The sequence below is a fragment of the Nomascus leucogenys genome, chromosome 2 (genome assembly GCF_006542625.1).
Source record: "Nomascus leucogenys isolate Asia chromosome 2, Asia_NLE_v1, whole genome shotgun sequence".
In the NCBI taxonomy this organism is placed as follows: domain Eukaryota; kingdom Metazoa; phylum Chordata; class Mammalia; order Primates; family Hylobatidae; genus Nomascus; species Nomascus leucogenys.
Window position 1 is genome coordinate 27,947,628 of NC_044382.1, and position 18,397 is coordinate 27,966,024.

Below are 18,397 nucleotides of genomic sequence, written 5' to 3' on the forward strand. Positions count from 1 at the left end.
GAGTATCCAGCAAGCAGAGCAATGCATGTCTTGAGGAGGTGGCTCCGCTCAGTTGTGGGGTTGGTCCAAAGCCGGGGAGAGTTCCAGTGTGTTGAAAAGCTTTAAAGGGTGGGGAGAACGGGGAGGGATAGCATTAGGAGATATACCTAATGCTAAATGACGAGTTAATGGGTGCAGCACACCAACATGGCACATGTATACGTATGTAACAAACCTGCACATTGTGCACATGTACCCTAAAACTTAAAGTATAATAATAAATTTTTAAAAAAAAGAAAAGCTTTAAAATTATATTTTAAGGAGATTTATTGTCAATACCAATTTCCAAGGACTTCTTTAAAAATTGTTAAATTTTCACGTAAATACTGGAACCCTCAAAATTAGACAGTTATTTCAAACAACATTCATTTCAGATGATCCCTTATCTTTAGAAGCCCTGCATCTCATTGGTTTGATCAAAAGTCATATAGCCTTACACCAGCTTATTTTTTTTTTAATTCTGCTTAAAATAGAGGTTTGTCGGGAGGCCGAGGCAGGAGAATTGGTTGAACCCAGGAGGCGGAGGTTGCAGTGAGCTGAGATTGTGCCATTGTACTCCAGCCTGGGCAACAAGAGCAAAACTTGTCTCAAAAAATAAATAAATATAGGTTTGTTTTAAATAACAAAATATATAAATAGCCAGCTTGGAAAGACCTGGGGCACCCATCCAATATTGTCTACCAACTTTCATGATTGTTTCTTTGCACATGCTGCTGCTGCCATTGGAGTCCCTATGCTTTCTCTTGCTGAGGCTGTCAGCTGGAAGATGAAATTATTAAAGTATATTATTTGATCACAACGCAGTTAAGTTAGAAATCAGTAATTTCTTTATAGCAAAACTTGCAGGATACAACTAAGGCTGTGCTTAGCTATACAATATATATTAGAAAAGAAGAAATATTAAAAGATTAGCGATGTCAGCATCCATTTCAAGAAGTTAGAAAAAAAAAAAAACAGCAAAGTCCAAAGAGAACAGATGTTAATAAATTAAGAAACCAATATAAAATACAATAAATTAAGAAACGAAAATACAAAAGGGCAACAGAATCAGAAGTTGATTTCTTAAAAAAGATTAGTAATAGAAATAGTTATATATAAATTAAATTGATATAAATTTATATACATATGGTTATATACTGTGCCATTAATATAGTAATATCTACGAAAAGTAAAGTTACCTTTTGTCTCATCAACTTCACTTTTAGGAATCTACCTTGCACCTCCACAAATACAAACCAAAATATGCAGAGATTATAGTATATCCACACAATGAGTACTATAAATTTATGTAAAAGAATGTGTTAATATGGGATACATTTTTAAATGCAAAAAGCAAAGTGCATGGTAGGTATGCAACTTCTGTATAAAAAAGGAGGGAAACTACAAACATACATATAAACAAAAAAAGGTGTGTCTATATATATGCAGACGTAGACCCATGCATATTAGAAAATTTGTTATATACTAAATATGGCATTGTAGATCACTGGGGAAAGAATAGGCAATTACATTTTGCTAGGTCAAGTGATTATATGGAAGAAAATAAAATTGGGTTGCTACCTCACCCTACATAGAAGTTAATTTCAGGAACATTGGAAATTTGAAGAGCCAAACTTCTAGAAGGAAATAGAGGAGAATACCTTCATGACTTCTGGGTAGGGGAATGTTTCATAAGTAATACAAATAAGCACAAACTATAATGTAAAATTACATATTTTACTTCATTAAAAGTAAAACTTGTAGCCTCATGCCAAAGAAAACCCATAAAGAAATGAAAAGATAAGCCACAGACTGAGAAAAGTAATTTTCAAGGTATATTATTAACAGTAGATTAATATCTATTGTTAATATCAGCAAATCAGCAAGGAAATAAAAATAACCAGTAGATCCTAACATTCAAGTTATGGCAGAGGAAATCCCAATAGCCAATAAATATGAAAGATACTCAAATTTATACACTGATCAGGGAAATGTACATTAAAACTGCAATGAGAAAATGAAAAATTAAAAAAAATTAATTGCAATGGAATATTTCATAATCATCAGATTAGTCAGTTATATTTCAGTATCCATTAAAATAGCAAATGTATACACCCTTTGATCTACTCTTAGGAAATTGTCTTACAGATACTTAGACACTTAGGAAATGATTCATGTACTAGAACACTCATTGCTGCATTACTTACAGTAGCAAAATAATGGAAACATCCTGAATGTCCATCAATTTCTATCTTATGTAAGTTATAGAAATTGTTACAGTGGGACACAGAGGCCTCTCTATATGTACTGAAATGGAATTAATTCCAAGATAGAATAAATGAAAAAAAGCAAGAGAATAAATATAAAATGTTCCCTTTTGTGTTATTGTGAAAAAAGCAAGGTGATGTGTGCTTGTACTTTTATGTGCATAGGCTATCTGGGGAGAGGAACAAGGGGACAGACAGATAATGGGTAATCTTTACACTGGACACCTTTTTTGTTCTGTTAAAAAAATTTTTTAACCAGGTATATGTAGTGTGTATTTAAGAAAGTAGTAAATAATTATTATCGTCCTAGTGCAGTGGCTCATGCCTGTAATCCCAGCACTTTGGGAGGCCAAGGCAGGAAGATTACTTGAGCCCAGGAGTTGGACGCTGTAGTGAGCTTTGATTGTGCCACTGCACTCCAGCCTGGGTAACAGAGTGATACCCTATCTCAAAAATAATCAGTGTTACTGTACTTTAAAGCATAGGATCGGGAATTTTGCTACCTGGATTTAAATTCCAGTGTCCATTTTTATTGGCTGTATGAAGTTGCACAGGTTACTTACCCTTCCTGTATACCATTTTAATCATCTATAATATGGCAACCTTAATGTAATACCTATACCTAGCTCATAAAGTTGATGTGATATTTAAATCCAGTTAAACCAGTGAGCACGTTGTTTAGCAAATACAAGTACTCAGTATGTGTTATTTTAGTAGTTTTTAAGTACCACAGAGATATAATAATATTGGATAGTATGGTTGCACATATCAGGAAGTGCAAACATCTTTTATAAACTTTGGCTGCTATACACTATTCAAAAACACATGGTCTTATAGCAGAATAAAACAAGACAAAATTCTCGTAAATGCTGCCCTTCTGATCCACAGCTCTATGGATCAACAAAGTATGTTGTTGTCTTCTGATACGTGTTATATTTGTTTTCTTTTTAGAAATGTGAACATAATTTGAGCAAGCCAGAATTTAACCCAACATCAATCAAATTCAAAATCCAATTGGTCGCCGTGTGAGTATTTTGGGATTGGTGTTTTCAGTTACTGTTTTGAGTTATTTTGGTTTATTCTTCTTCCCCAGTGTGAAGTGTGTTTACTCTTGGCCTAAAAAAAAAAAAAAATTACATCAAAATAATCTTGACATTCTGTTCCTGTTTAGGTTTTGAATTTAGTTACATGCCATGAAGTTTAAGATAAATAGATTCAGGGGTATTGGGATCAGGGACACAGTGGCCCAGTATGATCTGGAGCAACAAGGTATGTTGATTATTTGGTGGAAAGTCACTAGTCATCATTACAAATTATAAAGTATCTGAGTTTGGGAATAATCCTTCAAAAAAAATTAAAAAATAATAAAGTATAGCTGATTGAAGAGTATCCCTGTAACTGTTCATTTTACTGACCTGTGTTATAACACTTCATTGACTGGAATGAAAGTGATTAAGTTAGTGTTAACTCTCTGGGACATGTGAGTAGAAGAGAATTTTGTGTATAAAAACTACCTATCAGGCTATCTGAATGGTCCTAATTAGAGACAAATACTGCCACTTAAAACTTACCCAATTACATCTAATTAAATGTAAACTTTTCATATCTCATCATACTTTTCTAATACATAAATTTTTAAAATTACCTGGCAAACAAGAAAAATATTTTCACAAATTAGGAAAGTATTGTCTAGCTTTGGAGTAAGAGAGCCCTTCTTTGGCAAGACAGGAAACCCAGAAGCCATTAAAGAAAAGAAACACCTTTGACCTTAGCAAAAAGAAATAGTGGTTATAAAAGATGAAATTAAAGCCAGGTGCAGTGGCTCACACTTGTGATCCCAGCACTTTGGAAGCCTGCGTCAAGAGGATCACTTGAGCCCATGAGTTGAAGACCAGCCTGGACAACATAGTAAGACCCCATCTCTACAAAAAATTTTTAAAATTAGCCAGGTGCAGTGGCATGCACCTGTAGTCCTAGCTACTTGGGAGGCTGAGGTGAGAGGACCCCTTCAGCCCAGGAAGTCAAGGCTGCAGTAAGCTATGATTGTGCCACAGCACCCCAGCCTAGACAATGGAGCAGGACTCTCTCTCTCAGGAAAAAAAAAAATTTTTTAAGACAAAATTAGCAACAAAGTCCTGAGACAAATAGTAAAGCAAGAAAGAATATTTGGCATTCGTGACAAACTAAAGTTTAATATCCCAGGCATAGAAAAGATAAAAATAGAGGGAGGCAGTAAAGTGGAATGTGGAACAAGGGATTTGAACAGGTAGCTTATGGAAATGGAATTTCTTTTTTTTTTTTTTATTTTTTGAGACAGAGTCTTGCTGTCGCCCAGGCTGGAGTGCAGTGTCGCGATTCGGCTCACTGCAGGCTCCGCCCCCTGGGGTTCACGCCATTCTCCTGCCTCAGCCTCCCGAGTAGCTGGGACTACAGGCGCCCGCCACCTCGCCCCGCTAATTTTTTTTGTATGTTTAGTAGAGACGTGGTTTCACCGTGTTAGCCAGGATGGTCTCGATCTCCTGACCTCGTGATCCGCCCGCCTCAGCCTCCCAAAGTGCTGGGATTACAGGCGTGAGCCACTGCGCCCGGCCTGGAAAAGGAATTTCAAATGGCCAGAAGATACACTGTATATGGAAAGAAACTAAGACTTGATAGGAAAAGTTTTAAAAAGTAATTAGCATCTAGTGCTCATGAGAATGTGGGTAAACACATACTTGCACACATTGTTGGTAGAATCTTGAATTGCTAGTCTTTTTGGAGAGTGGTCTGGAAATATCAAAACAAATTACATAGACCTTTTAACCCAACAGTACTGTTTCAGGGATGTATTCTGTAGAAACAAAATCACCAATATATAAAGATGCATTTCCAAAGATATGTATTAGAATATATTAATGGCAAAAAGCTGCAAACAGTTTAACCAAAAGTTAATCAGTGTCAAACTGATTAACCATTAACAAGGAAATAGTTGGTTAAATTGAGATAACTTGTACTGTAGAATATTATGCAGCAATTAAAAATAAGTATTAGGAAACAAAAAGGTTGGGAAGTGCATGTCTGGTGAGTTAGGAGGAGCTAGGAGGGCCAGGAAGAGGGTCTGTGTCACTTACTGTTTTTGTCTAAACTTACTTCCCTCCTCTCTGAAATGGGAATAATGTCTTCCTCTTGGGATTCTTGAAAAGAATCAAATGAGTAATTATGTTTGCAAATGCCTTGTAACTCACCATAAAATATGTTCATTTTCCTAACTACTCTTAATACATGATTGGTTAGGAATAAAGAGACCTACAGAAATGGCACTTGTGAAGTCTGGGATGAACTCCTTTCTTAAGAATTATACTCATTACAGAAACCCTGAATGGCAGCCTGTGCTTAGCATCAATTTCTTAAGCTTGCTTTGAGAAAAAGTGATTTTTTTTTTTCTGATACCATTTTAGAATTGCCTGGCTATCTTAATACAGATGCTCTGAGGCCAGGTGTTTGGCTCATGCCTGTAATCTCAACATTTGGGGAGGCCAAGGCAGGAGGATTGCTTGAGCCTTAGGAGTTCAAGCCCAGCCTGGGCAACATAGTGAGTCCTCATCTGTACAAAAAATAAAAAATGAGCTGAGCATGGTGGCACACACCTGTACTCCCAGCTACTTGGGAGGCTGAGGTGGGAATATCACTTGAGCCTGGGGGGTCGAGGCTTCAGTGAGTCATGATTGTGCCATTATACTCCAGCCTGGGTGACAGCAAGACCCTGTCTCAAAAAAAAAAAAAAAATACAGAGCTCTGGTATCAAACCTCAGACCTACTGAATTCAAATTCTTAGAAGTGGGGTCCTTAAGTTTCTTTTTATTGTTGTTGCTTTTGTGTGTGTGTGTGTGTTTGTTTTTTTGAGATTCAGGAAGACAAAAGTTTCTTAAATTCCTGTTAAGTTACTCAGGTAATCCTGCTGGTCACCATGAAAAATAGCTCGTTTAAAGTTTAAATATCTGATTCTAAGATGTACTTTTTCCCCCACTTTTAGTGTTTCTGCAATAGATTTTGTATTACGTTAATGTATGCACAATAATGAACATTTATGTGAGCTTTGTTCCAAGCACTTTTCAAAGCGTTCTTGCTTGTATTCTTCACAATAACCTCAAGTGATAGATACCATTATTTTCCTCATTTTAGAATTGGGAAAACCAAGGCACAAGGAGATAAATATCTTGCCTTACTCATTACAAAGCAATATCTTGATATGTAAATGCTAATCTGGGGCCTGGGCGGTTTAAACTAGAAATATACATGAGATTTCAGAAAGAACTCATACCAGTTTGGTCTTAGTGTCTTTTCTTAAGTTCTTACTGTGATGATATGGTTCATTAAAATTATTTTTCTCTGATATGTTCTAATTAACATGAAATCCTTTATGTACTGCACTAGCTTTAAAAAATAATAATAATTTTAAGAGACTCCAATGAACATTAATGCATTTTTTTATTTATGCATAGCAATTATATTCCAGAAGTGAGAATCATGTCAATTCCCAACCTTCGCTACATGAAGGTTAGTACCTTGCTCATTGACAGGAAGAAAAAGGATTGATCAACGATGTGTGTAAATGTGTATGTGGGTGGCTGTGTGTGTATTTGGCACAGGATCCAGTGAGCAAGGGCTAGAAAAGAAGACAGTTTGGGATAATAAAGACTTTAAATTTGTTGACACTGAGATTCTTGACAACAGCATCTTTGATGAAAAGTAGGGAGAAGGAGCAGGGTGCACATTATGTTAAGGTGAAATTATAGGTGGGGAAAGGAAAGGAGAGAATGTTGGATCCCACAGGCATCTTTTGTTCTCCTCCAGCCTAGAGATTCTCTACGATCTCCTGTTTGTTATGTTTCAGGTACTAGGAATCAGATTTCCATACCACAGCCCTTCTCTTCCTTGGAGTCCTCGTCTACTCCCCTTCTTTCCACACACACACCAAGTGAATTGTAGAATATTCTGCAGCAAACTCTTTAACTCTTTTCTTTCATGCTGCTCCTGAAAACACAAATATTTATTATATGGTCCTTCATTTGAAAGATTTGTTTTGCTTATCTAGAGAGAGTACCAAACAAGGACAAATTATCACAGTTCAAGAAGTCTTAAAAAGTTTTTATAAGGTCGGGCATGGTGGCTCATATCTGTAATCCCAGCACTTTGGGAGGCCAAGATAAGTAGATTGCTTGGGCCCTGGAGGTGAAGACCAGCCTGGGCAACATGGGGAAACCCTATCTCTACGAAAAATCTGCCAGGTGTGGTGGCGCATACCTGTGGTTCCAGCTACTCAGGAGGCTGAGATGGGAGGATCACCTGAGCCCCGGAGGTCGAGGCTGCAGTGAGCCATGATCATGCCACTGCACTCCAGCCTGGGCAACAGTGAGACCTCGTCTCAAAAATAAATAAATAAATAAATAAATAATAAACATTTTAAAAAGTTTTTGTAGTTTTGGTGTGCCATTTTTGCTCTGTTAATGCATCTGACTGGCCTGTGGCTCCCATATTTTATTTATGAGGGCCTCCTTTTCAGTCCTTAAATGGCAGCCTGGGTGAGACAGGAGTTTTAACTTCACTTAGATAATGAACATTCCTCAGAATTTCCGGATCTAGTAACTGGCCCTTTCAGTGGAATCTGTCCCATTTCCTCAGTGAAATAGCAACTCCAGAGAGTATTTGGTCTAACATAGATAATAGAACAGGGATCAGTAAGCACGTAGAGAATACAGTGATGTAGAGGTATAAGTAGGGCATCATGACTCAGGAGTAATGGGGGGGATGGTAATTTTGCGAAATATTTGGTATAGCAGCTAAGAAAGTAGCGAATATCTGAGAGATGTGTTTCCTATTCCCCAGGAGAGCCAGGTCCTCCTGACTCTTACGAATCCAGTTGAGAACCTCACCCATGTGACTCTCTTGGAGTGTGAGGAGGGGGACCCTGATGATATCAACAGCACTGCTAAGGTAGGAGCATTTTGCCTCAGCCTCACTGACCCTCACTTTCCCTGGAGTGTCCTCATTTGACCTGGCTTAAAAGACGCCACACTCTCTCCTTTCCCCATCTAGTCAGCAAGTTCTTTTGATTCCACCTCCTAAATTTTTTTACTTTATCCTGAAACACACTGCCCTATTTGAAGGTCTCATCGTTTCTTCCCTGGACTGTGACAATAACTTCCTAAATGACCTTGCTATTTTTATACCACCACCTCCATTTCAACTCATTTCTTCTCTATTGCCACCAGGGCGATACTTCTAAAATCTAACTCTGTGCATGCTGGTCATTTAGCATTGCTCTTGACTGAGATGAAGTCCAGATTTTTGGCATAGCATAGGAGCCCCTTAATGACATTTCTTCTCTCTGTCCTTCCAGTGTGATCTTCCTCAAATTTAGCATTCCCTGAATTGTACATATTAGTGGTTGTGATCCAGACAGATCCAATGGGTTATAAACTTTGACACTGGAGAACTGTGTATGCTATTCGTTTTACCTAGCATGCCTCCTTCCTATCCTGACTCTCCTAACATACATGCCCCTTCAGTCTCTCAGTGTCATACATTCATTCTTCAACACTTGTGAAATATCATTTCCTTTTAGAAATGATACGTTTAAAATCATTTAGAAGCTGGTATGCCTCCTCTAGATTCCTCTACCTTACAAAGAGTATACATAACATAGCACTAACTAGGCTGGGCTTGGTGGCTTACGCCTGTAATCCTAGCACTTTGGGAGGCCGAGGTGAGCAGATCATCTGAGGTCAGGAGTTCAAGACCAGCCTGGCCAACATGGTGAAACCCGTCTCTACTGAAATAAAAAAATTAGCCGGGCATGATGGCAGGTGCCTGTAATCCCACCTACTGGGGAGGCTGAGATGGGAGAATCGCTTGAACCCGGAAGACGGTGGTTGCAGTGAGCTGAGATCGCACCACTGCACTCCAACGTGGGCGGCTGAGGCAAGACTCCATCTCAAAAAAAAAAAAAAACCAAATGTTAAAGTGGGTGATTTTGACTCAGTGTGAGTTGAATGCATGTAATATGGCCTCTCTTTATATTTTGCTACTTCTAGTACTTGAAATTTTAGAACAAGAGCCTTTTTCTATAGATCATCTATTACTAATTCATAATTCAGCATGATATTTATAATAAAAATGGTTTAAAAAGATGCCTGTATCTTTAGTTGTTACTCAAATAATATTAGAGAATTTCTGTCCTCTTTTTTTCTTTTTCTGCTTTTTAATGATTTCACTTACTAGCATCACCTCCAAAGAGAGAGAACACTTATTTCACTTATTTGGTCCTTGTTGCTTTTTTTTTTTTTGAGACGAAATCTCACTCTGTGGCCAGGCTGGAGTGCAGTGGCGCAGTCTCGGCTCACTGCAATCTCCGCCTCCCGAGTTCAAGCAATTCCCCTACCTCAGCCTCCCAAGTAGCTGGGATCACAGGCACCTGCCATCATGCCCAGCTAATTTTTTGTATTTTAGTAGAGACGGGGTTTCACCATGTTGGCCAGGATGATCTCAGTCGCTTGACCTCGTGATCCACCTTCCTCGGCCTCCCAAAGTGCTGGGATTACAGGTCTGAGCCACTGTGCCCTGCTGCTCCTTTTTTTGTTAACACTAATAAGCAGCTCCAGTTAAGACAGATGGAAATAAGTACCTGATGCATAAGCACAGCATATCTTTATAAAGTTCTCTTTATACCTCCCCTCCCACATTTGTATCTATAATTAGAAATTTGATTGACACTGTTAACTGTTAACCTCTGATAGAGCAAAGTTGAGGCCTAATTACAACATAAGTCTGAAGAATGCTAATTGTTTTCCGTGACCATAATCACCCAGTATCTCATGTGAGTTTATGTATCAGGTACCAGGAAACAGCTGGTACCATGTCAAAAAACATTGTGTTGGAACCAGTGTTTCTCCTTTGTGTTGTTCTTAATGACGGACGTTTCAGATGTATCAAAAAAAATGAAGAATAATATGGCAAGTACCCATTTCTCCCCATCCCCTTAAGAAATTAAACATTAGGGCTGGGCGCGGTGGTTCACGCCTGTAATTCCAGCAGTTTGGGAGGCCGAGGCAAGTAGATCATGAGGGCAGGAGTTCGAAACCAGCCTGGCCAATATGGTGAAACCCCGCCTCTACTACAAATGCAAAAAATTAGCCAGGCGTGGTGGGCGCCTGTAGTCCTAGCTACTCAGGAGGCTGAGGCAGGAGAATCGCTTGAACCCAGGAGGCAGAGGTTGCAGTGAGCCGAGATCATGCCATTTGCACTCTAGCCTGGGCGACAGAGTGAGACTCTGTCTCAAATAAATAAATAAATAAATAAAATAAAACATTAAAGACACAATTGAAGCCCCCATGTTCTCCCCAGTTCCTCATTACAGACCCCATGAAGTAAGTACCCACTTAGCTTTCTCTTAAAACCTTTGTTCTTATAAACTCCATGGAAGTAGTATATATGTTTCCTGAAACTTGCTGTGTGCTTCCATTTGTCTAAATCAATGTCATACTTTGCTATATTCTGTCACACTGGTCCCTTCTCAGGCAGGCCTCTCTGTGTTGCTCTCCAGGTGGTGGTGCCTCCCAAAGAGCTCGTTTTAGCTGGCAAGGATGCAGCAGCAGAGTATGATGAGTTGGCAGAACCTCAAGACTTTCAGGACGATCCCGAGTGAGTGATCTTTTTGTGATCCCCATACCACAATTGGCTGATAACAGAATGCCCACTTATATCCAGTTTTCCTGTCTGGATTTTTTAAAACAACTTTTTTCTTCCTGTTTCTAAAAATAATTATTGTAGAAAATTGGGGAAATATATATAAGACCATGAAGAAGAAAATAAAATTATCCCACCACCAGAGATAAACACCATTAGCATTTTGGCATTTGTCCTTCCAAATATTTCTCACCTCATTGGGATCATTCTATAAATACAGTTTTTTAGCCTTTTTCACTTGAATATATTTTCCCATATTAATAAAAAAATTTTAATTATATGATTTTAATGGTTGTGGACAGTATACAATATTCTGTCCCTATAGATTTATCATTGGGTTTGTTCCCCACCCCCACCCCCTTGAGTAATTAATAGATTTTACTCTCTCATACCTAATGACTGAAAAGAACCAAACCTTCCAGTAACTGGGGACTGTGACCATCAGAGAGTTCAGTCTGTAAACTGAATAATTTCAATGATTTGAACAGAGAATTTAATATAAATAATTGTTCACTTGTGTAACTTAAAAAGTGAAAAAGAACACTAAAGTAGCAATTTTATGCTACTTCATGGGCATAAAATTTCAAAGATAGCTATTTGATGAGCCAGCTACCACCCCTCAGGTGGAGGGAACAAAGGGAAATAGTTAGAATTATTAAAATTTAGAACTTAAAGAGCTCCATGTAGCTGAAACTCTGGCCTCCAGTGAGCTGAAGGGGAACACTGCTTGCGTAGTCTGGCATCTCGTGATGGCAAAGGAGGGGTGGCATGATTATACAAGAATTGGAAAACTTCAACTGCTTATTGCCACTTCCTCCTGGGTAAAGAAACATTGCTGGGCTGGGCATGGTAGCTCACCCCTGTATTCTCAACACTTTGGGAGGCTGAGGCAGGAGGATTGCTTCACAGGAATTTGAAACCAACCTAGGAATATAGTAAGACCCCATCTCTACAAAAATTTTTAAAAATAGCCAGGTGTAGCAGCGCATGCTTGTAGTCCCAGCTACTCAGGATACCAGGGTGGAAGAATCAGTTGAGCCCAGGAGGCTGAGGCTGCAGTGAGCCGTGATTGTGCCACTGCACTCCAGCCTGAGCAACAGAGTGATACCCTGTCTCAAAAAAAAAAACATTTTTGGAGTGATGGCCACAGGGAACAGGGACCACAAGCAAACAGGAATCTCTAAAGGAAGAGCAAGACCCTTCCTCCTCCAGACTTCTAGTCTCCCGTTAGAGCCCGCTACTGACAGAACCTGACAAAGAGCCAGCCGATCCAGCAGATATGGTCTGAGCAGAATCCCGTGTCACAAAGCAAAACTGAGAGAGGTGCGCTTGGAGCTGAAAAATAATAGCTTAATAAACTGGCACAGGGAACATTCACGGTCTTTGTTTTGTTTTTTGAGAAGGAGTCTCTGTCACCCAGGCTGGAGTGCAATGGCGTGATCTCCTGCTCACTGCAACCTCCACCTCCCGAGTTCAAGCAATTCTCCTGCCTCAGCTTCCTGAGGAGCTTGGATTACAGGCAAGCACCACCACGCCTGGCCAATTTTTGTATTTTTAGTAGAGATGGGGTTTTGCCATGTTGCCCAGGCTGGTCTTGAACTCCTGACCTAAAGTGATCCACCTGCCTTGGTCTCCCAAAGTGCTGGGATTACAGGCGTGTGCCACCATGCCCGGCCCATTTACGGTTTTTTGACAGAATGATCAAAAGCTTTCTCAACAAGATATTAGAGAGAAGAGATAACATAAGGTGGGTTAGAAAAATAAAGTGAAGCCAGGTGCAGTGCCTTATGCCTATAATCCCAGCACTTTGGGAGACTGAGGCAGGCAGATCACTTGAGGTCAGGAGTTCGAGACCAGCCTGGCCAACATGGCGAAATCCTGTCTCTACTAAAAATTAAAAAATTAGCCAGGCATGGTGGCACGTGCCTGTAATCCCAGCTTCTCGGGAGGCTGAGATGGGAGAATCGCTTGAACCCTAGGGGCAGGGGTTGCATTGACTGCAGATCACGCCAGTACACTCCAGCCTGGGCAACAGACCCAGACACCGTCTCAAAAAAAAAAGAGAAAGAAAAGAAAAGAAAAATAAAGTGAAGGCAAAGGTGAGATTAGTTTAGTGATTACCAAACGTGGGTTAACTTCAGAAAGCACCAGGTCAGGTGTTGTTTTGTTTTGTTGTTCAATAGCATTCCAGACCCCAACCCCAGAGGATTTTTTTTAGCAAGTCTAGCTAGGGACCAGAAATCCAAATTTGGTTTGGAAAAGCTTCCCAGGTATCAGTGATTGCCTAGGAAATTAAGGATAAAAAGAAAGACTGACGTTTTCCTTTTTACCATTTTAAACTGTTTGAATTATTTTTTACATGACTCATACAAATCAAAGGTTTGGTTAGTTACTGTAATACAAAATGTACTGAGTTGTACAGTACAAAATGTGTTCTCTCAAATCCTTGCTTTATGTGGATCCTCAAATTAATTAGGTACAGAAATTTGTTAAGCCAAGATATACTTCTGGAATGATTGTCTGAGATATCAAATTTCAGCCTGATTACATGATAGAGTAATTAAAAACCGAATTAATTATATTTTACATTATTAGATTTAATAGAACTTTCAGATTTCTGGAAACTAACACTGTATAAATATGTAAATATGTAATCCCAATAACCTTTCTTAGAGTAACTGAGTGTCACTTGGATAGTCGACAAATTCTGTTTATTTCATTGCCCTTTTACTTTCAGAAACTAAGTTATTAAAGTACAAACTTTATGCACAAATGAGGGGAAATTGAAATGGAAACCTCAATGAAGAGGCATTTTTGTGCTAAAATTCCTAATTACATAAGTTATTTACAAAAACGCTCTTGATTTATGGTGTTCCAAAATTCCCCTTAAAGCACTGAGTTAGTAAAACTTCACACAGTATGGCCAGGCATGGTGGCTCATGCCTGTAATCCCAGCACTTTGGGAGGCCGAGGCAGAAGGATCGTTTGAGCTTAGGAGGTCAAGGCTACCATGAACTGTGATCGTGCCACTGCTCTCCAGCCTGGGTAACAGAGCAAAACCTTGTCTCTAAAAAATAAAAATAAGGCCAGGTGCAGTGGCTCACGCCTGTGATCCCGTGATCCCAGCACTTTGGGAGGCCGAGGCGGGTGGATCACCTGAGATCAGGAGTTCGAGACCAGCCTGACCAATATGGTGAAACCCCATCTCTACTAAAATTACAAAAATTAGCCGGGCGTGGTGGTGTGCACCTGTAATCCCAGCTACTCAGGAGGCCGAGGCAGGAGAATCACTGGAACCCAGGAGGCAGAGGTTGTGGTGAGCCGAGATCGTGCCACTGCACTCCAGCCTGGGTGACAGAGCAAGACTCCGTCTCAAAAAAATAAAATAAAAAATAAAAAAATAACTTTCCACGGTATGAGTCTATGTTCTATAGAAATATTACCACATTTGCACAGAGGTAAATGTAAAGGGATGTTTGCAGCACCATTGTTTATAATAGAGAAAAATTTGCAGCAACCTCAGTATATGCCAATTACGGTAAACACATAATTGAATACTATGCAACCATTACATAGAAGGTAGATGGTCTGTATATACCAGCGTCAAAAGGTGTTTGTGATAAACAGAGTTAAAAAAAAGCAAGTTATGGAATAGTGTGTACCATCTGTATTGGTTAGAAAAGCAGAAAAGTATAAGCTCATAGAAAAATATATGGCCGACGTGTTGGCTTATGCCTGTAATCCCAGCACTTTGGGAGGCCAAGGCAAGCAGATCACTTGAGCCCTGGTGTTCGAGATCAGCCTGGGCAACACGGCAAAACCCCATCTCCACCAAAAAATATACATATTAATAGATAAAGCTAGCCAGGTGTCGTGGTGCATGCCTGTAGTCCCAGCTACTCGGGAGGCTGAGATGGGAGAATTACTTGAGCCTGTGAAACAGAGGTTGCAGTGACCCAAGATGGAGCCATTGCACTCCAGCCTGGGCGACAGAGCGAGACTGTGTCTCAAAACAAAACAAAAAAATACTTGGTAGGTTGAGAACAAAGTGTTTATAGGTTTCTGTGTGTGCTGAAGAAAAGAATAAGGTGAAAGACTTTTACTGTAAGTCTTAGTGGTTTGGCTGATTTTTTTATCTACCTAACACTTGCTTTTTTTTTCTTTCCGTAGCATTATAGCCTTCAGAAAGGCCAACAAAGTGGGTATTTTCATCAAAGTTACACCACAGCGTGAGGAGGGTGAAGTGACCGTGTGCTTCAAGATGAAGCATGATTTTAAAAACCTGGCAGCCCCCATTCGCCCCATTGAAGAAAGTGACCAGGGAACAGAAGTCATCTGGCTCACCCAGCATGTGGAACTTAGCTTGGGCCCGCTTCTTCCTTAAAAGGTTCCATTGGAGGGCAGATCCCAAAGGACAGTATCAACATAAACCTGCGTTAAAATGTGGAAGCTGCTGCTTCATTAGGCCTTGTTTATAACAATGTACCCATGCACTACGGAATTCTATTGCTAAGAAAGTGAGAGCATAGGCAAGGCATTGGGAACACAGGGTAGCTGCTGTTGCTCTTGCTCTCACCCCTATTGACACCAGTAAGTCTGTGTCTCCCTCACTGAGCCCTGCACGTTGAGTAACAGCAGCATAATTCCATCCTAGGAAAGGGGATGGGTGTTCCTTGGAATGGCATTGTATTTACCACCTGAGAAACTCTGACTGTACTGTCTCTTGATCTGATCTCACTAAGGATCACAATGTCACAGATGAAACTTAAATGATAACCCAAAGGTAGACCTGCTGTTAATGATCCAGCATTGGTCACAATGTACCAACTGCTTTCTGCATTCCATTAAATATCATCTAACAGTCTAAAACATATCCCTTCACTTGCCATAATGGCTGCCATTTTGCCATAGATTTCCATATAACTGAAAAATTGAATTGTCACATTATCTTTAGTATTGTGATGATTGGAAAAACCTATGAAGTTGTTAAGGCACTCTCATTTGCCCTCTTTTTCTAAGTGAATACAGGACACGTATTAGTTGTTCTTAATTTTTTTCCCAGTAAAATATGGATCTTTTAAGAAGAATTTGATAAGCAAGCAATTACATGTCATGTCAAGGGGGTAGCAAATTCCGTTCGTTTTCAATATTGCCACAATACCCAGGGATTAATGCTGCCACAGGAGGGCAATCTTTATTTGTCTTACTTCCTACCCCTTCCCTGTTCTGCCTCTTTAACTTGGTTAAGTTGTTCTGTTTGGGACCTGGAAAACAACCCAAAGAAAACCTGAGTGGACAGGTTCATTTCTGGAATGCAGAAAACATTTTAAAGGTTAGATTTTTAGCATATTCTCAACTAGCATTCTTTCCATTGATTTGAAGGGGAAATTAACTATTATAATCTCTTGAATCCAAAACTGGATATTAAGAACTTTCCCCCTTACTAAGTTTAAGACTTTTGTCATGTGGTGAGTCAAATAAGACCATTTTGATTGTAAACCATAAAATAGTTCAGCAAGTAGCCCACAATTCTGGCCTAACAGCAGACTTGCTGTTTTCACTTGGTATCCTGGAGTTGGGTTGCTAACCTTAATTTCTATGACGTTTTCTAAAATGAAACTTGACAAAGTAGACCACCAGCTGCACCGTGTTTTCTGTAAAAGTATTGTTAGTTAAGTGGCCAAGAGACTTGAGGAAAATACAGATTTTTTGTTTACCTTGGTCTTGTTTTAAGTCTTAAAAAATTAAAGATACATTATAATGTAGAATACAAATGGGGAATAGTCCTTGTAAGCTTCCCTTGAAAATGTTTTAAATATTTAGGAAGCTTTTAAAAGACACTAAATTGTACTAATTGTACAAAGGTCAAGCCAATTTTATGAAACAGTCCCACAGAGTAATATATGTGATACAGCGTAAGAAGGAAAATACTCATCTCTAATGTTATGGTAATAATAAGGTTTAGCCTCTTAGGAGTTGGAGCAGGGGGATGGGTAATTACAAGTTTGCAGACTATAGAAAGAGTTTCATTTTTTTGTGACCCCACAGAGTCTCAAATTTTTATTTCACTACCTGCTAGAGCCTACTGTGAAATCACTGCTCCCTATTTGCCAGTGGAGGAAATGGGCATAGAGTAGAGAATAGCTTCAAATGTTTACACGTTTGCATAGACTACACACATGTCATGCATTTATGGCAGGTAGCTGGTATTTATTCCCCAAAGTAATTATGTTGAAGTATGGGTCTCATCATTCCCATATACAGAAACACAAAACACTTTGATCGTAAACTTTTTTCTTCAGAAGCCGAATTAATTTGCAGAATAGAGCCATTGGTTTAATGTTTCCTCAAGATAGGTTTTAGTGCAAGCTAGTATTCTGTGTGTTTGTAGAAATGATTCAACACCTGCAGCTGGTGAATTAGGAATTGTATTTGTTGCCTTTTTTATATTAGATGAGGTGCAAAAATTTTAATGCTAGTCAGTATGCACCACCACAGGAAAGTTAGATCCTATTAGCACTTGAAACTACAGTTTTGGAAACTTAGGCTAAGTTAATTTGGATTTGTTACTTGATTCACCTACTGACCTTTTCTTTTGTTTGAAGTGCTTATCAGCATAATGAGCTAAGTGTCATGCATATTTGTGAAGAAACATCCTTTTTGGTCCCTTTTGGGACAGAGAGGTACTCCTTGATCTTTATGAATGACAGGTTACTGTTTTGCCTTATTGCTTAACTTAATGTAGTGAAATAAAGCAGACAAAGCTTGAGCGTGTCTTTTGTTTGCTGTCATGTAGATACTGAGTAGCATAGATCAGAGCCAAGACAGGCGTGGAGTTAAGAGAGTTGGCGGGTCATGCTCCCTTCCATTCCTTAAATGAAGTAATCTAAAATCTCTTAGCAGGTTAGTTCACCATAATATATAAGTAGATGTTGCTTTGAGCTTCTTATATACATATTCGCAGAACCATTATATAAATGTCGTTAGACCTCTGCCAGTTTTTTGTTTGTTTGTTTTTTTTTTGAGACGGAGTCTCGCTCTGTCGCCCAGGCTGGAGTGCAGTGGTGCGATCTCGGCTCACTGCAAGCTCCACCTCCCGGGTTCACGCCATTCTCCTGCCTCAGCCTCTCTGAGTAGCTGGGACTACAGGCGCCCGCCACCATGCCCGGCTAATTTTTTGTATTTTTAGTAGAGACGGGGTTTCACCGTGGTCTCGATCTCCTGACCTTGTGATCCGCCCGCCTCGGCCTCCCAGTTTTTATCCTGGGTCATTGCTTCTAAAGATAGCCTTTGCAATATACACAGTGGTCTGACTCCACCAGTGGCCACTCATCCACCTTCATCTGTACCTTCATAACTCTTCCTTCCCTCCTCTTAGGTGAATTATT

At 39.5% G+C, this 18,397-nt stretch overlaps 1 protein-coding gene across 2 annotated transcripts in view; it reads left to right on the forward strand.

Moving 5' to 3' along the window:
* DCTN4 (dynactin subunit 4) overlaps positions 1-17,778 on the forward strand; it is a 44,191-nt gene extending 26,413 nt beyond the window's left edge. For both annotated transcript variants that reach the window (XM_003266656.4, XM_004087246.3), the window contains 5 exons: positions 3,237-3,310; positions 6,767-6,821; positions 8,151-8,258; positions 10,867-10,964; positions 15,180-17,778. In XM_003266656.4, coding sequence (XP_003266704.1) covers positions 3,237-3,310; positions 6,767-6,821; positions 8,151-8,258; positions 10,867-10,964; positions 15,180-15,393 — 549 coding nt within the window. In that variant the 3' untranslated portion in view covers positions 15,394-17,778. The remainder of the gene's footprint in view (positions 1-3,236; positions 3,311-6,766; positions 6,822-8,150; positions 8,259-10,866; positions 10,965-15,179) is intronic.
* The last annotated feature ends 619 nt before the right edge of the window (positions 17,779-18,397 follow it).